This window comes from Mirounga angustirostris, unplaced genomic scaffold (genome assembly GCF_029215605.1).
Source record: "Mirounga angustirostris isolate CCGP_5_RB_7025 unplaced genomic scaffold, mMirAng1.0.hap1 SCAF_1, whole genome shotgun sequence".
Taxonomy (NCBI): Eukaryota; Metazoa; Chordata; class Mammalia; order Carnivora; family Phocidae; genus Mirounga; species Mirounga angustirostris.
In genome coordinates this window covers 154847673-154873173 of record NW_026991709.1, presented here as the reverse complement: position 1 = coordinate 154873173, position 25501 = coordinate 154847673, and the positions used below count along the sequence as shown (strand labels likewise).

The 25501-nt window shown below is 38.3% G+C and overlaps 1 protein-coding gene across 5 annotated transcripts in view; it reads left to right on the top strand.

The window, feature by feature from the left end:
- ANO10 (anoctamin 10) overlaps positions 1–25501 on the top strand; it is a 222680-nt gene that overhangs the window by 38734 nt on the left and 158445 nt on the right. For 4 of the 5 annotated variants that reach the window (XM_064590635.1, XM_045904155.3, XM_045904154.3 and 1 more), the window contains 3 exons: positions 238–420; positions 15751–15942; positions 23569–23697. In XM_064590635.1, the coding sequence (XP_064446705.1) occupies positions 238–420; positions 15751–15942; positions 23569–23697 (504 nt within the window). The remainder of the gene's footprint in view (positions 1–237; positions 421–15750; positions 15943–23568; positions 23698–25501) is intronic. The other variant, XM_045904157.3, reaches the window with a different exon arrangement.

The following is a 25501-nucleotide window of genomic DNA, read 5'->3' as shown; positions in this document are numbered from 1 at the left end:
TTCTTATAATTTTATTTATATTGCAACTTTTTTGTATTTTAATATGTCTTAACTGTGAAAAAACAATAAATTGGAAACATTATTCTAGCACCTAGCTTTTCCAATACTAGTTTTTATTAATAGTATACTATTTGTTGAAGTTTCCATTTTATATACTACATGATTATACATATGATATGTATATATGCGATCTTATTAAGCTACATTGTCAGATTCCATTTGTGTGCTTCTTTTTAGAGCTTGGCCACTCTCCTCATTACCTCCCAGATCCTTAACCAAATTATGGAATCTCTTCTTCCCTACTGGCTCCAAAAGAAGCACCATGTGCAGGTGAAGAGGAAGGTGCAGGCATTAAAAGCGGACATCGATGCTACAGTATATGAACAAGTTGTCCTGGAAAAAGAAATGGGAACCTACTTGGTAAGTTTGAATATTGCTGAAATAACCATTGACTCAAAGGGAGTAACAGTCATGCACTGAGCCTAACAAGTGTGTCTAGGTTCACTGTCTCAGATGTGGCTACTTTGTGTCATTCCCGCCAGCCAGCGTCCTCACCAAGAGCTACGTTAAAGCTTAAAAAAAGGTGGAACTGGGCATTGAAGTGTTGCTGCCTTACATCTGAAGTCATGCCTACCAGCAGCAGAGTGGGGGCTTGGCCAGTTCTGTCGCCGCTCTGCGGAGGCTTGAGGTGGCCGTTGCTGCGAAGACGCAGGAGCCAGGGAGGGATGGGAAGGCTGCGGAGGGGCAGCACCTGCCGGCTTGGGGCGCTGCCGGCGCCTGCAGGACCCTGAAGCCTGCTGCTGAACTGGAGCGCCAGTCGGCAGAGTCATTTCTAGTTTAAATTACTTACTGGCATGGTGAATACAAACGGTCTGAGTTCACCAGGGATCTGCCGGCTCTGTGGCCACTTGTAACAGCTCCCCAACCTGACCGTGTGTTCGTGGGCAAGGGTCCTGTCCGCCCCAGGTCACTGTTTATCCTGCACCTTCCTTCTCGGCGTGGGACCCTTCTGAGGGAAATAGACCCTGCAGGGCTCATCAGCGAGGGTCCCTTACTGGCAAACTCTCTTAGTCTTGTCTTCCATCTTGATGAATCGTCGTTTGAGTTTCTTGGCTTATGTGCCCCCTTTTCGCATGTGTGTATGAGTTTTAGTTGGTACGTTCATCTCGAGGAGGAGTATATTCTCTCTCTGCTCACTTTTCCCTCATTTTCACAACTGTCCCCTGAGCTGCTAAGTCCTTAGTCCAGAACCAGGTGTTTGTAGCCCAGAGCTCCCACCTTGTGATGACCTCAGGGATTTTGGAGAGCCAGTAAGGTAGCGTGCTGTTGGCCCAAGCTATAGTTCCAGAGCGGCAACTGTGGCTTTTTTCAGCCCCCTTTCAGGGACAGTGTTCCACTGTCCTAGCTCCTGGTTTTGTGCAAACAGCCTGGCCCCAGTTATGCTGCACTGGAGCGGGGTGCCTTAGTCCCCTACTCCATGGATGCAGATATGGCTGCCTCCCTTGGCCAGGTTCCTGCTTACCACCTTGCATTTTGTTCCATTTCTCACCTGTACAGCTGTTTTTCTAGTTTTTGAGTGGTGATAGGCCTCTCTTGAAAATATATGTATATGCGGGCGCCTGGGTGGCTCAGTTGGTTAAGCGACTGCCTTCGGCTCAGGTCATGATCCTGGAGTCCCGGTATCGAGTCCCGCATCGGGCTCCCTGCTCGGCGGGGAGGCTGCTTCTCCCTCTGACCCTCCTCCCTCTCATGCTCTCTGTCTCTCATTCTCTCTCTCTCAAATAAATAAATAAAAAATCTTCAAAAAAAAAAAAAGAAAATATACGTATATGCACTAGCATTTTCTGTCACTGCTGTCTTTGGGGGAGAATGTGATTCAAAGTATAAATTTATAGCACACTTGACCAGTAACACGATTTATATTTATATGTGAAGTGTCAGAGAAAACACAGGTGCATGTATGCACATGTGCACAGACAACACACACACATATACACATGCAAGAAGAGTTAAAGGAACACATTTGCACAGTGTGGTGCCATCTTGCCTGAACTGGTTGAGGGCTAGCTTACTGTGGCCTAAAAACTCCATCTAATTCACGCTGTCTGAATCCTTTCCTTGCCTGTTCTGGGGAGTGGTATTTCTGGCTGTATTTATTTTTCATCCTTCTTTCTTTTATGGAAGCCAACCAGCAGTCTTTCCCCCAAGCTCTTTATTCCATCCCCTCTGCATCCCCTCTCATTTTTAGAGGCCTCTTTTCCCAGTGCCCACCTGGAGCTCCCCTATCTCCCACTTCCCTTTCACCCTACCCCACCTGTCAGCAGCCCTCCTGCCCCAAACCAAGCAGACCCTCACATCTTCTGCTCTTCGTGTCCTGTCTTTCCTGCCCCTCACAGTTTCTTGAAATAATTCTCCATATTATTATCTCTACTTCCCTACTTCTCTTCCCGTAATCAGTTAGAATCTGCTTTTGTCTCTTCTTTTTCTCTGAATTATTTGGGCAAACAACATCATCCCCTGAAGTGCTCCAAACCAAATTCACACTCTTCTCTAGACCAGTTTCTTCTCCTTTTCCCCTGGCTCAGTGAATGGTATACAGTCATTCAAGCAATATGCCCCTTGCCCTAGCAATTTTAAGTCACCTAAGAACTGTGTGCTAATAAGGTGACACTGCCAGAATCTTACACCTCACCTTTTTGGCACTTGATGTCATCTGATAATACCTTTATGAAGGAAGGTAAGATAAGCTTTGCTTTTCCCGTGTTAATAAAAGGCAAATGAAGCTCTATGTTGTTAATCACTTGGCAAGTAAATCAGGATCAAGATTCAAGACTTTGCTTTTCCAGTTGAGAGTCTTTCTGTCATTGAGCACAGGCTCTCTGATGTGAAGGAAAGGAAATAGTGTACTGGTTTCTCTTGCAGGTCCTGAATCTGTGAGTGAATGCTGGGTTAGCACTGCTTCTCCTTGACCTGTTGCATGACCCTGTGTGATCTGATGCGTTTCGCCCTCCTATCCTGTATGTCCCCCTCTACTCTCTCTACTGGAGTGACAACCCAGTATTTGCTCTTTCAACTCTCTCCATGTACTGGGAGAGGGGACATGCTTTTTGGTCACATTTGATCTAGGTCGTTGTTTCCTATGCACTGTTTCTTCCCTCTTGGTGTATTTTTCTCCTCCCTGAAGTCAGTGAACTTAGAATTGTGTTTTCTGTAAAGCTCATCCTGACTGCTATATGAGAATCTAAAATAATATTACCAAGTTTTGGGGAAAAAAACCAATCTGACTGTAACACAAAAAAACATTATAAAAGTAATACTTGTTATGCACTATAGGAAACTTGGATAATTCAGGACAGAGTAAAAAGTAAGGAAAAAGAAAACCTTCATAATGTCCCCACTAGGGGTAGTCCGCTAGGGTCTTCTGACCCTGCTGCGCCAGCCACAGGGCTAAGGCCATGTAGCGCCTCGGTCTTCACTGTGCCCCTCTCCTGTGAACTGCCAGTTCACGTCCAACTGCATAGCTGCATGAGTATGAATTTTCATGATGAATACTCCAATTAGAGCAGCATATTGCCACACACTAAATGAGCTGCCTTCTAGTAAGCTAGACAGTAGGAAATTTGCTAAAAACATAAACGAGTGTTACTCTCTACACTGAATGTTTTGTCTTAGAAAATGTAATTACTTTTCAAGCAGTATTTTATTGGTTAATGTTTTTATTTAAATGAATCAATGAGAAATATTATTTTACAGTCTTGAGTTTTAATTTCAAATATGGTAAATATCAAATACAAAACAAAAGAAACTGACTAGAAGTGGAATCTGACCAGTGTAGGTAGAACTTCTACAAACAAAAGGCCTTTGGTGTCCTCATTTTTAAGAGTTTAGGGCTTCAATGGGGCGCCTGGGTGGCTCAGTTGGTTAAGCGACTGCCTTCGGCTCAGGTCATGATCCTAGAGTCCCAGGATCGAGTCCCGCATCGGGCTCCCTGCTCGGCAGGGAGTCTGCTTCTCCCTCTGACCCTCGTCCCTCTCATGCTCTCTGTCTCTCATTCTCTCTCTCTCAAATAAATAAATAAAATCTTTAAAAAAAAAAAAAAGTTTAGGGCTTCAAACTGGGCTGCAAGGTTGGTTCAACATCCACAAATCAATCAACGTGATACAATACATTAACAAAAGAAAGAACAAGAATCATATGATCCTCTCAATAGATGCAGAAAAAGCATTTGACAAAGTACAGCATCCTTTCTTGATTAAAACTCTTCAGAGTGTAGGGATAGAGGGGACATACCTCAATATCATAAAAGCCATCTATGAAAAACCCACAGCAAATATTATTCTCAATGGGGAAAAACTGAGCGCTTTCCCCCTAAGGTCAGGAACGCGGCAGGGATGTCCACTGTCACCACTGCTATTCAACATAGTATTAGAAGTCCTAGCCACAGCAATCAGACAACAAAAAGAAATAAAAGGCATCCAAATCGGCAAAGAAGAAGTCAAACTCTCACTCTTTGCAGATGATATGATACTTTAGGTGGAAAACCCCAAAGACTCCACCCCAAAACTGCTAGAACTCATACAGGAATTCAGTCAAGTGGCAGGATATAAAATCAATGCACAGAAATTGTGGCATTCCTATACACCAACCACAAGACAGAAGAAAGAGAAATTAAGGAGTCGATCCCATTTACAATTGCACCCAAAACCATAAGATACCTAGGAATAAATCTAACCAAAGAGGCAAAGGATCTGTACTCAGAAAACTATAAAATACTCATGAAAGAAATTGAGGAAGACACAAAGAAATGGAAAAACGTTCCATGCTCATGGATTGGAAGAACAAATATTGTGAAGATGTCAATGCTACCTAGAGCAATCTACACATTCAATGCAATCCCCATCAAAATACCATCCACTTTTTTCAAAGAAATGGAACAAATAATCCTAAAATTTGTATGGAACCAGAAAAGACCCCGAATAGCCAGAGGAATGTTGAAAAAGAAAAGCAAAGCTGGCGGCATCACAATTCTGGACTTGCAGCTCTATTTCAAAGCTGTCATCATCAAGACAGTATGGTACTGGCACAAAAACAGACACATAGATCAATGGAACAGAATAGAGAGCCCAGAAATGGACCCTCAACTCTATGGTCAACTCATCTTTGACAAAGCAGGAAATAATGTCCAATGGAAAAAAGACAGTCTCTTCAACAAATGGTGTTGGGAAAATTGGACAGCCACATGCAGAAGAATGAAACTGGACCATTTCCTTACACCACACACAAAAAAAGACTCAAAATGGTTGAAAGACCTCAATGTGAGACAGGAGTCCATCAAAATCCTAAAGGAGAACACAGGCAGCAACCTCTTCGATCTCAGCCGCAGCAACTTCTTCCTAGAAACATCGCCAAAGGCAAGGGAAGCAAGGGCAAAAATGAACTATTGGGACTTCATCAAGATAAAAAGCTTTTGCAAAGCAAAGGAAACAGTCAACAAAACCAAAAGACAACCAACAGAATGGGAGAAGATATTTGCAAATGACATATCAGATAAAGGGCTAGTATCCAAAATCTATAAAGAACTTATCAAACTCAACACCCAAAGAACAAAGAATCCAATCAAGAAATGGGCAGAAGACATGAACAGACATTTTTCCAAAGAAGACATCCAAATGGCCAACAGACACATGAAAAAGTGCTCAACGTCGCTCGGCATCAGGGAAATCCAAATCAAAACCTCAATGAGATACCACCTCACACCAGTCAGAATGGCTAAAATTAACAAGTCAGGAAAAGACAGATGTTGGCGGGGATGCGGAGAAAGGGGAACCCTCCTACACTGTTGGTGGGAATGCAAGCTGGTGCAGCCACTCTGGAAAACAGTATGGAGGTTCCTCAAAAAGTTGAAAATAGAGTTACCATACGATCCAGCAACTGCACTACGGGGTATTTACCCCAAAGATACAAATGTAGGGATCCAAAGGGGTACGTGCACCCCGATGTTTATAGCAGCAATGTCCACCATAGCTAAACTGTGAAAAGAGCCAAGATGTCCATCGACAGATGAATGGATAAAGAAGAGGTGGTATATATATACAATGGAATATTATGCAGCCATCAAAAGGAATGAGATCTTGACATTTGCAACGATGTGGATGGAACTGGAGGGTATTATGCTGAGCGAAATAAGTCAAACAGAGAAAGACATGTATCATATGACCTCACTGATACGAGGAATTCTTAATCTCAGGAAACAAACTGAGGGTTGCTGGAGTGGTGGGAGGGATGGGGTGACTGGGTGATAGACACTGGGAAGGGTATGTGCTCTGGTAAGCGCTGTGAATTGTGCAAGACTGTGAAAATTCAGATCTGTACCTCTGAAACAAATAATGCAATATATGTTAAGAAAAAAAAAAGAAGAAGATAGCAGGAGGGGAAGAACGAAGGTGGGGATAATGGAGGGGGAGACGAACCATGAGAGACGATGGACTCTGAAAAACAAACTGAGGGTTCTAGAGGGGAGGGGGGTGGGAGGATGGGTTAGCCTGGTGATGGGTATTAAAGAGGGCACGTTCTGCATGGAGCACTGGGTGTTATGCATAAACAATGAATCATGGAACACTACTTCTAAAACTAATGATGTAATGTATGGTGATTAACAATAAATAAATTTAAAAAAAAAAGAGTTTAGGGCTTCCAAAGACCAAAAAGCTTGAAAACTGCAAATCTGGAATAATTCCCCTGCCTTTTTTGTTTTTCAAGGCATTGGTTTTGGTGCAGCCAGTTGGTCCCTTTGTTTCCTCATAGGATTCAAGCTTAGCAGTTACTGAAAGGTACCATCATTGTACCCTATCAGGGGGCATGATGTCAGGTTGCCCCTTGTGTGGAGCTGCCTTGTTTGATCCCTTGGTTGACCTGGTGATAGGCAGATTATAGAGGCTGTTTTTCACTTTGTAATGAATAAGTTATCTGCTGGTAGATACTTTGCGATTTTCCTTTTTCCTATAACCAGTACCCCTTTAAAAATAGTTTTTAATTGGTTGTTGCTAGTACATGAGAATGCTGTTGATTTTTGTATGTTTTATCCAGCAACCTTGCTGAATCCTCCCATTATTTCCAATCCACTTTCTTGGATTTTCTATGTAGACAGATATTTCAGCTATAAATAAATAATGGCTGTTTTCTTTTTTCCTCCATCTTGATAGTTATTATCTATTGGGTTCACTAATATGTTCAGTATAACTTGGACAGAAGTAGTTACAACAGGAATCTTTCTCTTGTTCCTGATTTTTTTTTTTGTCTTCTCATCATTGAGTATCACGTTTGTCACATGTTTTGGGTAGGTAACTTTTTATCAGTTTAAAAATGTTTTTTTTCCTTATTTACTAAGAGTTTGTATTGTGAAGGATGTTAAATTTTATCAAATTCTTCATTTATTGCTTCTTTTGAGACTATCATATTAAATAAAGTCCTTTCATTATTTAATATTTTCATTTACAATAATAAATTTCCTAATGGAACACCAAGTGTACATTTAAATGATTAACTCCACTTGTTGAGTATTTTTAAATACACATTGTCATGTTGAATATGTCAGTATTTTATTTAGGATTTTGTGCCACTTATTAATAATTTTCCTTTCTCAATCGCTGAGGGCAGGGTCCCCATGTTATTTATCATGGTAACTCTTAGCAGGCATTCAATATGATATGGAATGAGGAACAGTTTTAGGAGAAGAATGGCCAGCCTTTGATGTCTGTGTGCTGCTTGTTGCCTTCAGTATACTTTCTTTCCTTGTCCGACACTCAGCGTAGGGAACTCCCAGACATGGTGCTTCTCCAGGGCTGGTTTGAGGAGCCAGTGGGATGGATCACCTGAAACCTGAAACTTTTTTTCATTCATTTAGTAAATAGATATGTAAAATTAGTTATAATTTCAGAGAAAGTATTCTTTTTTTTTTTTTTAAAGATTTTATTTATTTATTCATGAGAGGTAGAGAGAGAGGCAGAGGGAGAAGCAGGCTCCCCGCTCTGCGGGGAGCCCGATGCGGGACTCGATCCCAGGACCCTGGGATCATGACCTGAGCTGAAGGCAGACGCTTAACCGACTGAGCCACCCAGGCGTCCCTCAGAGAAAGTATTCTTAATGACTGCTTTGTTCTTAAAATTTTGTAAGTTTGTCTTAGTTGGTCCTTGCTAACTTGCAGCTAATAGGGTAGAGTGTGTCTTGGTTAATTTATTTCTGTTTTAGCATGCAGTTATTTACTTTGTCGAATTTGCATTTTTTTTTCCTTCTTGCTGTTGGAGTATGTCCCTGCTTTGCTAAATTTACTGGCTCAGAAGTGCTCAGAAGTGTAAAAGTACTGATAAAGTGTTAACATGTGCATACTACACTCACTCCTGTGTGAGATAGAAACAGCATGCGCAGTGCGCTGCTCGGTGGGGTAGGAGCTCCCTGGGTGTTGTATGCTAAAAATGCCAGGAAGACTTGGGCATGCCTTCTGGAGGCTGCCTAGTGGCACACCCAGGAGAATTTGTCTACACATCTCTGCAGAGGCCCAACCTTGTACTGTCGGAACTGAAACAGTGCAGTTTTGAAAACCGGATGTAGGCTGCCAGGATTTCTTAAGACTGAATTGTGGTAAAAATGGCTTAATAGCTAAGATTTTCACTCTTTCCTAACTCTTGATTTCTACACTTTTCAGAGAAATGAATCAATGCTATATCACTGGGTATATTTTAAAACCTCATCTATATGCTGCAACACAGCATAAGGAAATACTTTCCAGAAGCAAATGCAACCAAAGAGTGGTTTAGAAACTACTCACCTCTGAATCTCCAGCTGAGCGCTAATCCCCCCCAACCCCCCCAGCTCCAGAGGCACATGTGAGCCTTGAAAACAGCCAGAGACTAACTCAGAGTCCCTGGGTTCATGCTTCGTTCACATACCCAGAGCATCTGAAAGAAGCACTTTCTACCATTCCCAGTACTTACATTTGGGTATTTTCTATTTTAGTGAAATACAAAACAAGAAAAGAAATTGACTAGAAGTGGAATCTGACCTACACTAAGCTCAGCTGTTGAGCCTAATATCATGTCTTGGTGAAAGACGGACTCTGAGATACCATAATAATAATTATAATAATTCGTTTTAGAATTATTCTATATAATATAGAATATATATAAAATATTTAATAATATATATTATATAAATTATACAAACATATTATATATTCATATAATATATAATTTATATGTAAATTATCAAATAAATTTATATATTTATAAGAAATTTATATAATTTATATAATGCATATACTAATATAGTCTATATATATAATAAATATATAATATATAGAATGTATAGTATATATGTGTATATAGTATCTATAGTATATATATAATATACATTTATATTTTATAATATATAGAATATACTCATGTAAAAATACTTGTCACAGTATTTTAAAGCAATATATATTATATATAGTATAGAATATTAATAATATTGCTTTAAAATACTGTGACAAGTATTTTTTATTAAGCTGGAGTTGCTGCAGCCTGTGCACTTGGATGGTCATGAGGAGGCCTGAGGATGCTGGAAGTGGGCAAACCTGACCTGAGGCATCATGAAAGCTGGGTCTGTCACTCACTCACTGCCTGGCATAGAGCGCTGCTCAGCTTCTCTGGGTCAGAATAAACGTGCATTGTGAACAGCAGGCCTCTAGGGAGGAGTGAGGAGTTTGAGTAGCATGTCACTGGGTCCTGTAGAGTTGTGATGTCACTCAAGTGACAAGTGAGAGTCACCAACGCCTAGGCATCCTACTTCAGTGAAGGCTCCTTTGTCCAATTATTAAATAACTAAATAACTTACCTCATACTTACGTTTATGTTTCTCCCCCACCAAGTTGAGGGCATATAATGATTATTGCCCCTTTCTTCCTTTAGACCAAATCTTTTAAAACATATTAGTAAGGTTTTTAAACATAGTTTGAGAATGATTTCTTCCTGCTTCTATTGTTTCCCCACTTTCTGCTGTGGATTTCTTTCTTTGGCCTCTTTGGTATATCTACTGCTTCTGCTGGAGTGACTCTCAGGAGGTTCCTTGTTACTATCAGCTTTTTTTTCTTTACTTTTTTAAAAAATTGGGATATAATTCACATACCATAAAATTCACCATTTTGAATCAGTACAATGTAATGATTTTTAGTGAATTCACAAGGTTTTACAACAATCACCACTAATTCCAGAATGTTTCATCAGCCCTGACAGAAACCCCACACCCATTAAGCAGTCAGCCCCTAACCCAGTCTCTGGCAACCACCAGTCTACATTCTGTCTCTGTGGATTTGCCTATTGTGTGCATGTCATGTAATGGAATCCTACAGTATGTGGCCTTTGTGTCTGGCTTCTTTCACTAAGCATAACACTTTCAGGGTTCATCCATGAGATAGCATGTATCTGTACTTCATTCCTTTTTATGGTTGAATAATATTCCATTGTATGGATATACTACATTTTATATATTCATTCATCAGTTGATAGACATTTGCATTGTTTCCACTTTTTGGCTGTTAGAAATAATGCTAGTATAAACATTTGTGTGCAAGCTTTTGTATGAACATATGTTTCTTATGAACATACGTTACCATAGGCTAGGTCATATCTGCGTTTCACTTTTTGAGGAACTGCCAGACTGTTTTCAAAGGCATTGGTACCATTTTCCATCCCTACCAGTCCCATTTTTTTCTACATCTCTATCAACACTTGTTATGTTTTGCCTTTTTCCCCCTTTTTAAGTAACTTTTTTTTTTTTTTTAAGATTTATTTATTTGAGAGAGAGAGCATGTGCACAAGTTGGGGGAGGGCCAGAGGGAGAGAGAGAGAATCTGAAGCAGACTCCACATTGAGCATGGAGCTGGACATGGGGCTTGATCTCACGACCATGAGATCATGACCTGAGCGAGACTAAGAGTTGGACACTTAACCAACTGAGCCACCAGGCGCCCTTCCCTCTCTTTAATGATAGCCACAGCTAATACGTGTGAAATGGTATTTCATTGTGGGTTTGATTTGCATTTTCTTAATGCCTAAAGATACTGATCGTCTTTTCATGTGCTTTTTGACCAGTGTGTCTCTTCTTTGGGGAAATACATATTCATATTCTTTGCCCATTTTTCATTGGATTATCTGTCTTTTTATTATTTCATTGCAGGAGTTCTTCATATATTCTGAATATATATATATATATATATATATATATTTTTTTTTTTTAGAGAGAGTGTGAGAGGGGTAGGGGGAGAAGCAGAGAGAGAGTGGGAGAGAGAGAATCTTAAGCAGACAACATACCTAGCACAGAGCCTGATGTAGGGCTCAATCTCACCACCCTGAGATCATGACCTGAGCTGAAATCAAGAGTTGGTTGCTTAACTGACTGAGCCACCCAGATGCCCCTGAATATAAATTTCTTATCAGCTATATGATTTGCAAATATATCCTCCCATTCTGTGGGTTAGCTTTTTATTTTCTTGAGTGTCCTTTGATGCACAAAAGTTTTTAATTTTGATGGAGTCAGATTTCTCTCTTTTTTGTTGCTTGTTCTTTTGGTGTCATCTCTAAGAAACATTGCCTTACCTAAACACAGGAAGATTTGCTCCTATATTTTCTTGTAAGAATTTTATAGACTTAGCTCTTACATTTAGGTCTGATCCATTTTGAATTAATTTCTGTAGGTAGTATGAGGAAGGAGTCCAGATTCATTCTTTTGCATGTGGATATCCAGCTGTCCTAGCAGTGTTTGTTTAAAAAAAATCATTTTTTTCTTCATTGAATGATATTCACACATTTGTTGAAAATTATAAGGCTATAGATACATGGATTTGTTTCTGGACTCTCAGTGCTATTCCTCTACATGTCTATCCTTATGCCAGTACTATACTGTAGCTTAGTAGTAGGTTTTCAAACCAGGAAATGTGATTTTTCTAACTTTGTTCTTTTTCAGGATTGTTTTGGCTATTCTGGGTCCCTTGCAATTCCTTATGATTTTAGGATTAGCTTGTCCATTTCTTTTAAAAATGCAGTTGGAAGTTTGATTGGGATTGCATTGAATCTATTCATCAATTTGGGGAGTATTTCCATCTTTTCTAATTCATAAACATGGAATATCTTTCCATTTATTTAGGTCTTTAATTTCTTTCAGCAATGCTTTGTGGTTTTCAGTGTACAAATATTACATTCTGTTAAATCTATTACTAAGTGTTTTATGCTTTTTGATACTATTGTAAATGAATTTCTTTTTAAATTTCATTTTGAGATTGTTCATTACTGGTTTATAGAAATACCATTGATTTTTGTATGTTGATCTTATATCCTGCAACCTTACTGAAGTTTATCATTAGATTGCTTATTATTAGACCAAATAGTCTCTTGGGGGGGAGTTCTTTAGGGGTTTTTTATATATAATATCATGTCCTCTGCAAATAGAAATAGTTTTACTTCTTTTCTTATTCTAGATGGCTCTTATTTCTTTCTTTGCCGTATTGTTCTGGTTAGAATCCCAAGGACAGTGTTGAATAGAAGAGTTAGAGCAGACATTCTTGTCTTGTTCTGGATGGCTCTTCTTTCTTTCTTTGCCTTATTGTTCTGGTTTGAACCCCAAGGACAGTATTGAGTAGAAGAGTTAAGAGCAGACATTCCTGTTTAGTTCCTGATCTTAGGTGGGAAGCTTTCAATTTTTCACCATTAAGTATGATGTTAGCTGTAGTGATTCATAGATGCTATTTATCAGTTTGAGGAAATTCCCTACTATTACTCATTTGTTGAGTGTTTTTATCATGAAAGGGTATCAGATTTTGTTTTTTTTTCTGTATTTATTGATATGACTATATTTAATTATATAAAAATATATATTTAGGGATGCCTGGGTGGCTCAGTTGATTAAGCATCTGCCTTAGGCTCAGGTCATGATCCCAGAGTCCTGGGATTGAGCCCTGCATCGGGCTCCTTGCTCAGTGAGGAGCCTGCTCCTCCCTCTGCCTGCCACTCCCCCTGTTTGTGCTCTCTCTCTCTCTCTGACAAATAAATAAAATCTTTAAAAAATAAAATATATATTATATAAATTATCATATATGTCTATAAAACTTTGTTGTGTTGATTTATTTCTTTTTGCTTGCTTTAGATTTTGTTTACTATTCTTTTACTAGATTCTTAAGGTGAAAATTTTAGTTGTTTTGAGATCTGCCTTTTTTTTTTTTAAGCGAAGGCATTTATACCTATGAACTTCCCTCTGAGTACTGTTTTCACAACATCCTATAAGTTTTGATATATTGTATCTTAATTTTCATTCATCTCAAAGTATTCTCTAATTTTTCTTGTGATTTCTTCTTTGACTCATTGGTTTCTTAGGCGTATGTTGCTTAATATCCATAAAATATGTGAATTTCCCAAATTTCCTTGTTATTGATTTCCACTTTCATTCCATTGTGGTCAGAGAAGATATTTTGTATGATTTTTAAGCCTTTTAGATTTGTTGAGAATTGTCTTATGATCTAACATCTCATCTAACCTGAAGAATGTTTCATGTGCACTGGAGAAGAATGAGTATTCTGTTGTTGGGGTCAGTGTTATGTAGATGTTGATGTGGGGCTGCAAGTGAACAGTCAAGAAAGATTCTTGAGACATTTTTGGTGCAAAAAGGTGCTTTCTGTCTATAGGGACAGGACCTTCAGGCAGAAAGATTTACACTTTTGCTTTATGAATCTGGTGGTTATATGCTTAATGCTCAAGGGGAAGAGGACATGTAGGGAGTATTAGATCATGAATGTTTCTTCAAATTTCTACTCGTAACACTACTTTTGCAAGATTTCTCTAGTGCTTATCATTCAGTTCGATATTAACTATCAGTGAGATATACAGGCAGACATGAGACCCTTTAAGAATGTAGCAACCAGCACTTAATTTGATCCTTATCAAAATTATGCAGGCCATAGGTCAGCCTACTGGGTTAAAGGTGAACATTTTTTTGCTTCTATCCTTCATCAGATGTCTGTTAGGTCTCTGTTTTTGTGGTGGGGCATGCCTTCAACACTAAACCAGGAAGTTTAAAATTCTGCCTTAGCATTCACTTTCTGCTTATGCGGAGGTGAGATCTTAGAGCCTTCTCAGATCTTTCCTGAGATTATGCATGAGCCTATGCATGTGCCTGGTCTTATAGATTTCCAGAAAAATGTTGGAGCTTTTCAAACCCCCTGTGGATGTCTCATTCCTCAGCTTGCCCTTTTGAGCTCCCTGGCTAGTCTCTTGTTTGCCCCAGCTGCTACCCGTTACCTCAGGCAGACTGATGTTTAAAAATTCAACTAACATACCATAACATAAAGGAGAAGGCTTTAGCACTGAAAGAGACTCAATGAAGTTGAATAAAGATGAGCCTTTCGAGTGGGGGCTCTTCTAAGGTACCACTAACCAGGTCAGATTGGTTTCCCTTTGGGAATGAGGCTTTCAAAGATCTCCAGCCCCACTCTGGTCCCTCTGGTCCTGGGAGTGCATGCTGTTTTTTGGGGTTTTTTCCAAGGTTGCTGCAGAGCTGGAGAGCAGGAGATGAGACTAGAGTAAGTTAAAATGCCAGAAGATTGAGATGTTTGTCATGACTGTATGCAGCCAGAATTGCTACAAGCCTTTGGTTAACTTCCAGAGTACCCGAAAAGTTGGTTCTGACACATTTTGCCATTTTTCTCAGTTTTCATGGAGGGGAAAACTTCTGGAGGTCCTTACTCTGCCATTTTCACTGGCATCACTGATAAAGGAAAGACATTAGGGTTTGAAGCCAACGGCCAAGAAAGAATTCTTGAGATGTCTTTGGTGCAAAAAGGTGGTTTTATTAAAGCATGGGGACAGGACTTGTGGGCAGAAAGAGCGGCACTGGGGTCATGAGGAGTGACCCATTATGTACTTTCAAGTTGGGAGGGGGTTAGGGATGGCGTAAGCCTCCCAGGTATTTTGGAAACAAGGTTTCCAGGATCCTGAGGGGGCTAGCTATTGTTGGGAAAAGGTTATTTATTATTGTTTAGTAAACCCTCGGTCATGAGACCCTTCAGATGTATATGCTTGGAGGATGATTGCCAACATGTATCTTGGTGGAGGTGGGAGGGTTTGAGATAAAGGAAGTTTCCAAAGGAATTTTTATGTTAAAGTAGACTTACAGCATCCTGGGGGTTGGGCCTAACTTTGCCTTTTGCCCTTTGCAAAGTATTAACATGGAGGCAGCTGAGTTCCTAGAGGAAGGTCACTCTGCCTGTTGCAAGGACTTGTCAATGGGCTGTAAATAGTGAGGAAATTTAATAATTTTTCTTTGCCTTTGTTTCCCACATCATTACCACCTTCAGTTTTTTAATGGGGTCCTGGGGTACCCATGGTGTGAGGGGGCAGTCATGTAAGGTTTCTAATAGTGATGTTGAATCATTTCTTTTCAGTTGATCAAGAACAAACATCTTTAGCTTTGCTGTTATTATGTAATAATTCAATGATTTGGCACAATGAAATGAGTAGCTAAATCATTTTTTCATTCTTTCAGGGATTTAAAATATAAAATTGCTTTTGAATTTATGTAAATTCTGTTGTTGAGAAGAAGAAATTGGGAGGAATTCTGAGATTTTTTTTTTGGTTGGAGGCCAGTGCCTTGGGTAGTATTGCAAGATGTTGTTCCTATTACATGATATTAAAACAATGCCTGTTTTCTTCTTGTGGTTTACATTTTCAGGGCACCTTTGATGATTACTTGGAATTATTCCTTCAGTTTGGTTATGTGAGCCTTTTCTCCTGTGTTTACCCATTAGCAGCTGCCTTTGCTGTGTTAAATAACTTCACTGAAGTTAATTCAGATGCCTTAAAAATGTGCAGAGTCCTCAAACGGCCATTCTCAGAACCTTCAGCCAATATTGGTGTATGGCAGGTAATTATATGAGAAAAAATTATTCCTTTCGGAAAAAAAATAGCAAAATGGGGCCTTATGATTAAAAATAAAAGTGCTAAGGAGAGATTTGGGAAAACTGGATGTTATCCCTTTTTTTGCCACAAACTAGCTGTGTGACTTAAGACAGTTATTAACTTTTTCTGGACCTTGCTTTCCTTGTTTTTAAAATTAGAGGATGGGGTGGGGGAGGTAAATTATAATTTCTATTACCCCTTTGAGATGTAAAATTCTGATAGTTTAGTAAAGTATCCAGCTGGGATTCCACCCGCTGGGTGATAATGAGGCCCTCCCCCTGCAATGTCTGTGCAAATCATGTTAGGAGCCTGGACTTCCACAGTCACCCAGCAGTCATGAGGTTCCCTTTCCAGTTTCTGCTGAGATGATCTCAGATAAAGCGTAATGGAGAGTCAGACCTTTCTCTACCACCCAGCACAGCAGAGGCCACATGGGAGTGCACATGAGGCATTTGTACCCCTCCAAGCAAGAGGTTTCAGTGTGGGGGTTAGCAGGAAGCCAGAATTCTGATCCCTGTCCAGCAATAATAAGGATCCCATCCCCCACCTTGGGGGTCAGTGGTGTCCAAATGGGCAACCTAACAAGATGTTGTCCCTTCTTTCCCTGCTGGAGTGGTGTTAGAGGAACCAACTAAAACAAAAGTTTTAAATAAAGAGTAGAATCTTATAACACCCAAAATGTCCAGGCTTCTATTAAAAAATCATCATACCAAGAACCAGGATGATACCAAAAAAAAAAAAAAAAAAGGTGATGCAGTCAGTAGATGCCACCATCAAGGTGACAGATGTTAGAAATATCAGACAAAGATTTTAAAGCAGCCTTGATAAAATGAATACACCTAAAACAGATGGAAAAATAGAGTATCTCAGCAAAGAAATAGAAGATATAAAGGAGAGGCAAATAGGGCAAATAGATATTTTAGAAGTGGAAAATATAATTTAAAAACTCAGTGGATGAGTGCAGTAGCAGTAGCAGAATGGAAGGAGTAGAGGAAAAGCAGAAACTGGAAAATAGAGCAATAGAAATGATTCAGTCTGAGTAGCAGAGAAAAAAATAGATTGACAAAGTAAATACAACCTGAGAGACCTGCGTGGCTATAACAAAAGATCTAATGTTCCTGCTGTCGGTGTCCCAGAAGGAAAGAAGAAAGGAGGGGCTAAAAAATATTGAAGTAATAGTGGCCAAAACTTTTTGATTTGGCAATAGAACTAAAACTACAGATTCAAGAAACTGAGTGAATTGAAAACAGAATAAGCCCCAAAAAGTCCATGCCAAACACATTGTAATTAAACGTATGAAAACTAAAGACAAAGAAAAACTTGAAAGCTCCAAGAGAGACATGACATGCTATCTACCTATAGGGGAAGACAATTAGAATGACAGCCAGTTTCTCATCAGAAACCGTGGAGGCCGGAGTAAAGTGGCATAGTATTGTTCAAGTGCTTAAAGAAAAGTACTGTTAATACAGAATCCTATATTCAGAGAAAATACCCTTCGGGAATGAAGGGAAAATCAAAACACTCTCAGATGAAGGAAAACTAAGAGAATTTGTTGCCAGAAAACCTGTCCTAAAAGAATAGCTAAAAGAAGTTCTTTAAACTTAAGGAAATGATAAAAGAACTGACCTAGGAACATTAGGAAGAAAAACCACAGTAAGCAAAAATACGAGTAAACATAGTAGACTTTCCCAGTCTTGAGTCTTTAAAGTTATATTTGACAATTGAAATAGAAATTATAACACTATCTAATGATTCTAAATATATGTAGAGAAAATATTAAGAAAATCCTGTACAGAATGGTAAAGGGAGGTGAGGTTTCTCTACATCACTCAAACTGATAAATGATGACACAAGTAGACTGAATATGTATAAATAGACAGTCCCCAACTTACAATGGTTCAAATTATGATTTTTTGACTTTACAACGGTGTGAAAGCAATACATATTCAGTAGAAACCATACCTCAAATTTTGAATTTAGATCTTTTCCCAAGCCAGTGGTATGCAGTATAATCCTCTCTCCTGATGCTGGGCAGCAAGCTGCAGCTCCCAGTTAGCCACATAGTCACAAGGGTAAACAGCCGATACACTTAGAACCGTCTATACCCACACAACAACCATTCTGTTTTTTTACTTTCAATACAATGTTCAACAAATCACATGAGCTATTCAACACTTTATTATAAAACAGGCTTTGTGTTGATTTTGCTGAGTGTTCTGAGTATGTTTAAGGTGAGCTAGTCTAAGCTATGATAATTCAGTAAGTTAGGTATATTAAATTCATTTTTGTCTTATGATATTTTTAGCTTACAGTGGGTTTTTTGGGACATAAGTCCTCCTAGGTCAAGGAAGATCTACACAGACACACAATGTGTAATGAATGTAATATATATTACATATATAAAGCATATATATATATAATCATATATGTATATAATATAATGCTTAGAGCAACCACTAAAAAGCTATATAAAAGATACACTCAAAAACAGATAAATCAAAATGTATTTCTAAAAGATGTTCAAATAACCCACAGTAGGGCATGAAAAATAAAACACAGAAATGAAAATACAGAGGGAACAAACAGAAAACAAAGAAATGGCAGACTAAAGTCCTAACATATCAATAATTATATTAACTGTAAAAGGTCTAAAGGTACCAGTTAAAGACAGATATTGGTAGAGTGGATTAAAACACATAACCCAACTATATGCTGTCTGTAAGAAATTGAGTTCAAACATAATGGTATAAGCAGGGTAAAGGTAAAAGGAGAAAAAAAAAGCCATGTATGGAAATATTAGAAGAAAGCAAGAGTGGTTATATTAATGTTATATTAGTTAATATATTAATTATAATATAACATATAATTATAATTAATGATATACTAATTAATATAATAATATTATGTTAATAATAAAATAGACTTCAGAGCAAAGAAAATTACTAGAGAGGAACATTTTACGATGATAAAAGGGTAAAATTACCAAGAAGACATAGCAATCTTAATGTGTATGCCCTGAACAACAAAGTTTTAAAATATGTGAACCCAAAATTTATAGAACTAAAAGGAGAAATAGATAAATCCACAATGATAGTTGGAGACTTCAACATTCCTCTCTCAACAGTTGACAGAACAAGAGATAGAAAGTCATCAAGGGTATAGAAGAACTCAACACCACCACCATCATCAGATAACAGAATCTAATCCATGTTACACAGCACTCTGCTCAACAATAGTAGAGTACACATTCAAGTGCTTACAGAACATTCATCCTGGGGAAACAAACTTTAAAAATTGAAATCATATATAGTATGTTCTCTGAAGTGGAATCAAACTAGATCAGTAATGTAAAGATAACAGGACAATCTCTAAACACTTGAAGACTAAATGACATTTCTTAATCATGGGTCAAAGAAGAAGTGTCAAGTGGACTCAAAAGACATCGAAAACAAAAAGACAGCATATCAAAGTTGGTGAGACACCACTAAAGCAGTGGTGACAGGGAAATTTGTAGCACTAAATGCATACATTGGAAAAGAAGAAAATGTTTGAAACACTAATCTAAACGCCTACTCAGGAAACTGGAAACAAAGAACAAAAGAAACCCAAAAGCAGCAGAAAGGAGAAACTAAAGATAAGAGTACAAATTGATGAAATGAAAAACAGAAAAATAATAGAGAAGATTAATGAAATAAAGAGTTGATTCTTTGGAAAGATCAATATAGTTGGTAAACCTCTAGCAGGACTAAAATGAGAAAGAAGAGACAACCATTATAAAAATGAAACAACAGGTATCACTATAGACCCTTCAGATATCAAAAGTATAAAAGGGAATGTTATGAGCAACTCTACATATATAAATTTGACAACTTGGATGAAATGGACCAATTCCTCCAAAACACAAACTACCACAACTCGCCCAATATGAAATAGATCATTTGAGTAGCTCCATAACTGTAAGGAAATTGAATTTGTAATAACAAATTTCTAAAAAAGAAATGCCATGGCCCAAATGATTTCACTGGCAAATTCTATCATTTAAAGAAGAATTAATACCGATTTTACACAATTTCTTTCAGAAACAGAGGAGGAGGGCATATTTCCCAATTCATTTTATGAAGCTGGTATCAGTGTGATAGAAAACCAGACAGAGTTCAAAAAAGGAAAACAACAAACCAATATCCCTTGTGAATAAATATACAAAACATCTTAATAAACTATTAGCAAATATAATTCAGCAATCTATATAAAGAAGTATAGACCATGACAAGTAGCATTTAGTTCAGGGATGCCAGCCTGGTTCAATATTAGAAAATTAATCAGTGTAATCTACCATATTCATAGTCTGCATGGTTATATCAATCAGTATATTTAAAGCATTTGACAGAATCCAGCATTCATTTTTGAAAACTCAAAAATAGAAACGGGGGTATTTCTTGATAAGGAATATCTATTTTTTTAAAAAACCTAAAGCTGACATCATACTTATTGGTGAAAGACTGAATGCTTTCATTCTAAGATTAGGAACAATGCAAGGAGATCCACTGTCACTAGATTGAACATAGTACTACAAGTTCTAAGTAGCATAATAAGGCCAGTAATGTCTCCAGTTTACCAGTGAGGTCTCTAGCTGACCTCAGGTGTATGAACAAATCCAGTCAAAGTCAGCTGAGACCAGAATTGCTGGGATGAGCATATCCTAAATTGTCCACCCACAGAATCAGAGTTAAATAAATGGCTGTTTGAAGCCACAGAGTTTGGGGTTGTTGGTTATGTAGTAATAGCTAACTGATAAAGGAAGACTCAGTACTTGTAATATATCAGTTCTCCTTTAATTTACAAATTAATCTACAGATTAATTCACAAATGTAGCACTATCCCAGCCAAAGTTTTTCTTTTAACTAGGTAAACTTATTGTCAAGTTCTCAGGGAAAAATAAGTGAAATAGAATAGCAAGAAAACTCTAAAGAAGAAAAGGGACACTTACCACATGTTAATACTTATTATATAAGTTCAGTTATTAAAGTAGAGTGGTACTGGTGCATTAGTAGACAGTCACACCAGTGGAACAGAATAAAAAGTCCAGAAATGCATTATATGGTATAGGTGAAATCTCAGTTCAGTAGCGGAAACAATTGTCCATTAATAGCATTGAGATAACTAGGTCTCCAGATAGGGGGGAAAAGTTTGCTCTTCTAAAGTTAAAAGAAGACAAAACAGGACACAGAATGGGAGAAAATATTCATAATACAGATGTCTTCCAGAGGACTTGTATTCAGATTAAGAATTCTTACAACTCAATAAGACATTTCAGCCAATAAAAACATGGACAATGATTTGAAGGAGTACTTCACCAAAAAAATATGCGAATCATACGTATATGATTTCAATTATATGACATCCTAGAGCATACAAACTAATTTATAGTGACAAAAAGCAGATCAGTGTTTGTTTGGGGCCAGGTGTGAAGAGAAGGATAGATTACAAAGGATCATGAGGAATCTTTTGGGGGAAATGGAAATATTCTGTATTTTGTTTGTGGTAGTGATTTCACAGGTAAATACATCTATCAAAACTTGATGAAGTGTATACCTTCAGTGGATGCAGTTTATTACACAAATTATAATTCAGTATAACTGTATTTGAAAATCACATTTTATGATAAATGTATTAAAAGTGCAGGAAGACAGGCAGTCTTATATGCTGCTGATAGGGTGAACTGGTCAACCCTGTGGGGTGCAGCTTGGCATATTTGTCAAAATTATGAATGCATGGTACCTTTGACTCAGGTAATCCATGTTTAGGAATTTATCCTAATTCCACACTTGTTAAATGATGTATTTACATGAAAACTAATTGGAGCATTGTTTGTAATAGCAACTAATGCCCACCAATAAGGAAAGAGTAAAATAAATTCTGATACATCTATGCAATAAAATATTTAAGCAGTTGTGACAAAGAATGAAGGAATTCTTTGAGTTCTGATGTAGAATATTCTTCAGGACATTTTAAGTGACAAAAGCAAGGGACCTGACATTAAGGGTAAGAAAGGGTATATACAGTCAAGTTTGCTTATATTTGTATATAAAGTATGTGGAAAGGTACAAAAGAAATATAATAATAGCGATCATTTTGTAGGGAGAACAGGAACTGGTGAGAAGGGGGGAAGGCGTACACGAGGGCAAGGAGACTCTTCACTTTATACTTAGAGTGTTTCGGTTCTGAGCTATGTGAATATAATTATTAAAAAATGAATAAATAAAAAATTTAAGTTATTTAAAAAGAAAGTAAATAAAGTCCAGAGTAGGTTTGTTGTAAAGAAAACTATGGAAAAACAATTAGATTACACAAAGGATTCCTAAAATAAAAGATAGCAGAAATTCTCCATGAGACAAGAAATTTATTCAGTTTGGATCTAATCGTGTTTCATTTTGCTTCTTTTAAAATTCTAATTTCTGGGGCTCCTGGGTGGCTCAGTTGGTTAAGTGTCTGCCTTCGACTCAGGTCATGATCCTGGGGTCCTGGGATTGAGTCCCTCATTGGGCTCCTTGCTCAATGGAGAGCCTGCTTCTCCTTCTGCCTGCCTCTCCCACTGCTTGTGCTCTCTCTCTCTCTGACAAATAAATAAATAAAATCTTTAAAAAATTTTTTAATTTTAATTTCTAATAGTAATTGTATTTCTTAGAATTAGTGGGACATTTTTCTGATTTTTTTTAAATTAAAATGCAGTTGACATGTAGTGTTACATTTGTTTCAGGTATGCAACTTAGTGACTGGATAAGTCTATACGTTATGCTGTGCTCCCCACAAGTTAGCTACCATCTGTCCCCATACAATGCTGTTACCACTGACTGTAATCCCTACGCTGTGCCTTTCATCCCCATGACATCTTCATTCTGTAACTGGAAGCCTATATCTCCCACTCCCAGTGGTTAAGTTATTAAGTAGTGGTCAAGTGTTACACATTAAAGGAAAGAGCGAGCAACCAAGCAGTGGTCACAACATTTCCACAGTCAGTTCTCAGTACTGTGCTCCGTGAGACTCCTCATGGGACCTTGGATCAGGTTGTTAAGTAGCTCAGCAGGGCATCTGTATTTTTCTAAAGTCCCACAAATAAATGCCACTAGAAAAGGATCACTGTTACGGTGCTTCAGGTATAGCTGAACCAGATGTGGTATGTGATGTGTCAAAGTAGGGCAGTCACAAAATAAATTCTATTTGAAATCATAGTGAAACATTTTTTCTGGTGGCCCCATTTTAGATTCCCTATAGATATGAGTAGAGTAACTTGAACAGCGTACTCCTCTAGGATGTATTCCAAATTCTCAGGTCCCTGGCCACCTCCAGTTGGGAAGGTAGAACATACTGCTTTGGCTATTCAAGCCAAAAGTATCTAAAATACCTTATAACAGTGTGGCTTTTTTAAGCTAAAGAAAATCACAGCATTATAGAGAAAAAGCTTAAAATGTACTTGGAATATTTAGAACAGGGGAAAGGCTTTTCCTTTGATTTTGGATAATACAAAAAAAGGATGAGGAAATATGGAAGAGGTCATTGTGGTTTTTAATTTCACATTTTTTTTCACTTTTAGCTGGCTTTTGAAACAATGAGTGTCATATCTGTGGTCACCAACTGTGCTCTAATTGGAATGTCACCACAAGTGAACGCCCTCTTCCCAGAGTCAAAATTGGACCTCATTTTGATTGTAGTAGCAGTGGAGGTAAGTGAAAATTTAAACCTATTTTAAATAGTCTCCACATCAGATGCCTCTGTTAAAGCAGAGATGACCTAAAGCAGTGATGTCCCCGACTGTCAATGACTAGCAATTTGGTGACATGCATTTCCTGGTTCAGGTAATGGAGAGACCTGAGGTTTGAGACTGTGCGTTCCTGGTTGTTGCCCAGGTATGAAAAAGTCACCATGGTGTGGATGGGAAAGTGACCTTTCCAGCCATTCTACTGACCTGTCTAATGCTGAGTAGATAAATCCTATTTGAAGTAGATTTCTGTAGATTTAATATTTTTTTTAGTCTCTTCGAGGGATCTGTCATACCTACTTTCTTATTAAGCAAATAAATCCTAAGAAATGCTTTTTGATTAACAGTTTAAATTTCATTAGCAACAGGTGTAGAATTCATTGTGAAACTAAAACACCAAAATGTAATGTATAACAGGAAGACTCATAATTTCCCATGCAAAGTACAAGTAGGCTGTTTGTGTACTTTTCAGGTTTTCATTTTATCATGTTTCTGAATATAGCTTACTGTAACATTTTAAAAATTCAGTACTGACCAATTGGAAAGGGAAGAATTTGCAGGAATTTTTTTATTGCTAGTGATTATTATTGTCAGGAAGATTCTGACCTTTCATTTTTAGATATTTGAAAAATAGAACAGTTGTGGAAAGTTATTAAAGCAGAATTTAGCAGGATTATAGAGCAGCCCTAAGGCCTCAGGCCTGAGGGCTGACTAGAAATGAAACTGGACTTGTACATTTCCAGTAGTGGCTAAAGAAATAGATTGTGCTTTGCTGTATTTACTCCTCCTGTGTATTTAATAGGAATCTGTGTTCATGGTAGATGCTATATGCAGAATATGCGTTTGGAGAATGATTTTAGACAGCAGTGAGTAGGAGGGAAAGGGAATGGCTCTAGCAGAGAAAAGTAGGTCTGTTTTGAATTTTAAGAGTTGAATAGGATTTTGGAGAGCTATTTGCAAGGCTGATTTCTCACCTGTGTGAGAGATCAAAGCAGATATCTTAGACAGGGGATGGCCAGCTGCCCAGGCTCATAGCGTACCTTCTTGATAGAGGATATGGCCCTTAACTTTGCCAATACATCCAGAGTTAATTAGGCTTTAGGGACTGACTTACACTTAAAACTAATGAGACTCACAAAGGACTGACCAGAATGCCAGGCAATTAATTTACCATAAGGAGATCTTTCCCAATGACTTTAACAGTTGTTTTCTTAGAAGATACCCTGGTAAAGTGGGAACCACAGCAAGAGGAGTATGTCTTGAGAGGCAAGGAAATGGAAAGCCTGAAAACCATCCCTTCCCCCCAATTGAGCAGAGCTCTGCTGTGAGCTAGTGCTGGGTGTGTTCACTGCCTACCTCTTGATTTTGCCTTCACTTTCTCTAGATTTCTGGTCATTCCAGTGTTCTGTATATTCCCAATGCTACTGCTTTCTTTTGTACTTGGTGATGCCTTAACATCAGATATCCAGGGCCTGGCTCTTCTCACTTGATTTGGGAGATTGCCTGGCCTACGGGAGTGTTCTTGCAGATGGCACTCCTCCAGGGGTTTGCTGGCCTGCGTGGGGTGGGGCCACAGTATTTCTGTGGTGTTTGGTTAGAGTGTCTAAAAGTTTGGTCTTGCTTGGCTGCCCCTGTGCTGGCCCTTTGGCTAGAGAGCAGGCTTTCTTGCTTGTTTTTTGTCTGTGCCCATTGGCATTTCTGGTTCTGCTCCCTCAGCCCTTAGTCTGGCACATACGAGGTAAAGAGGAATCCCTGGGAACTCACCTCC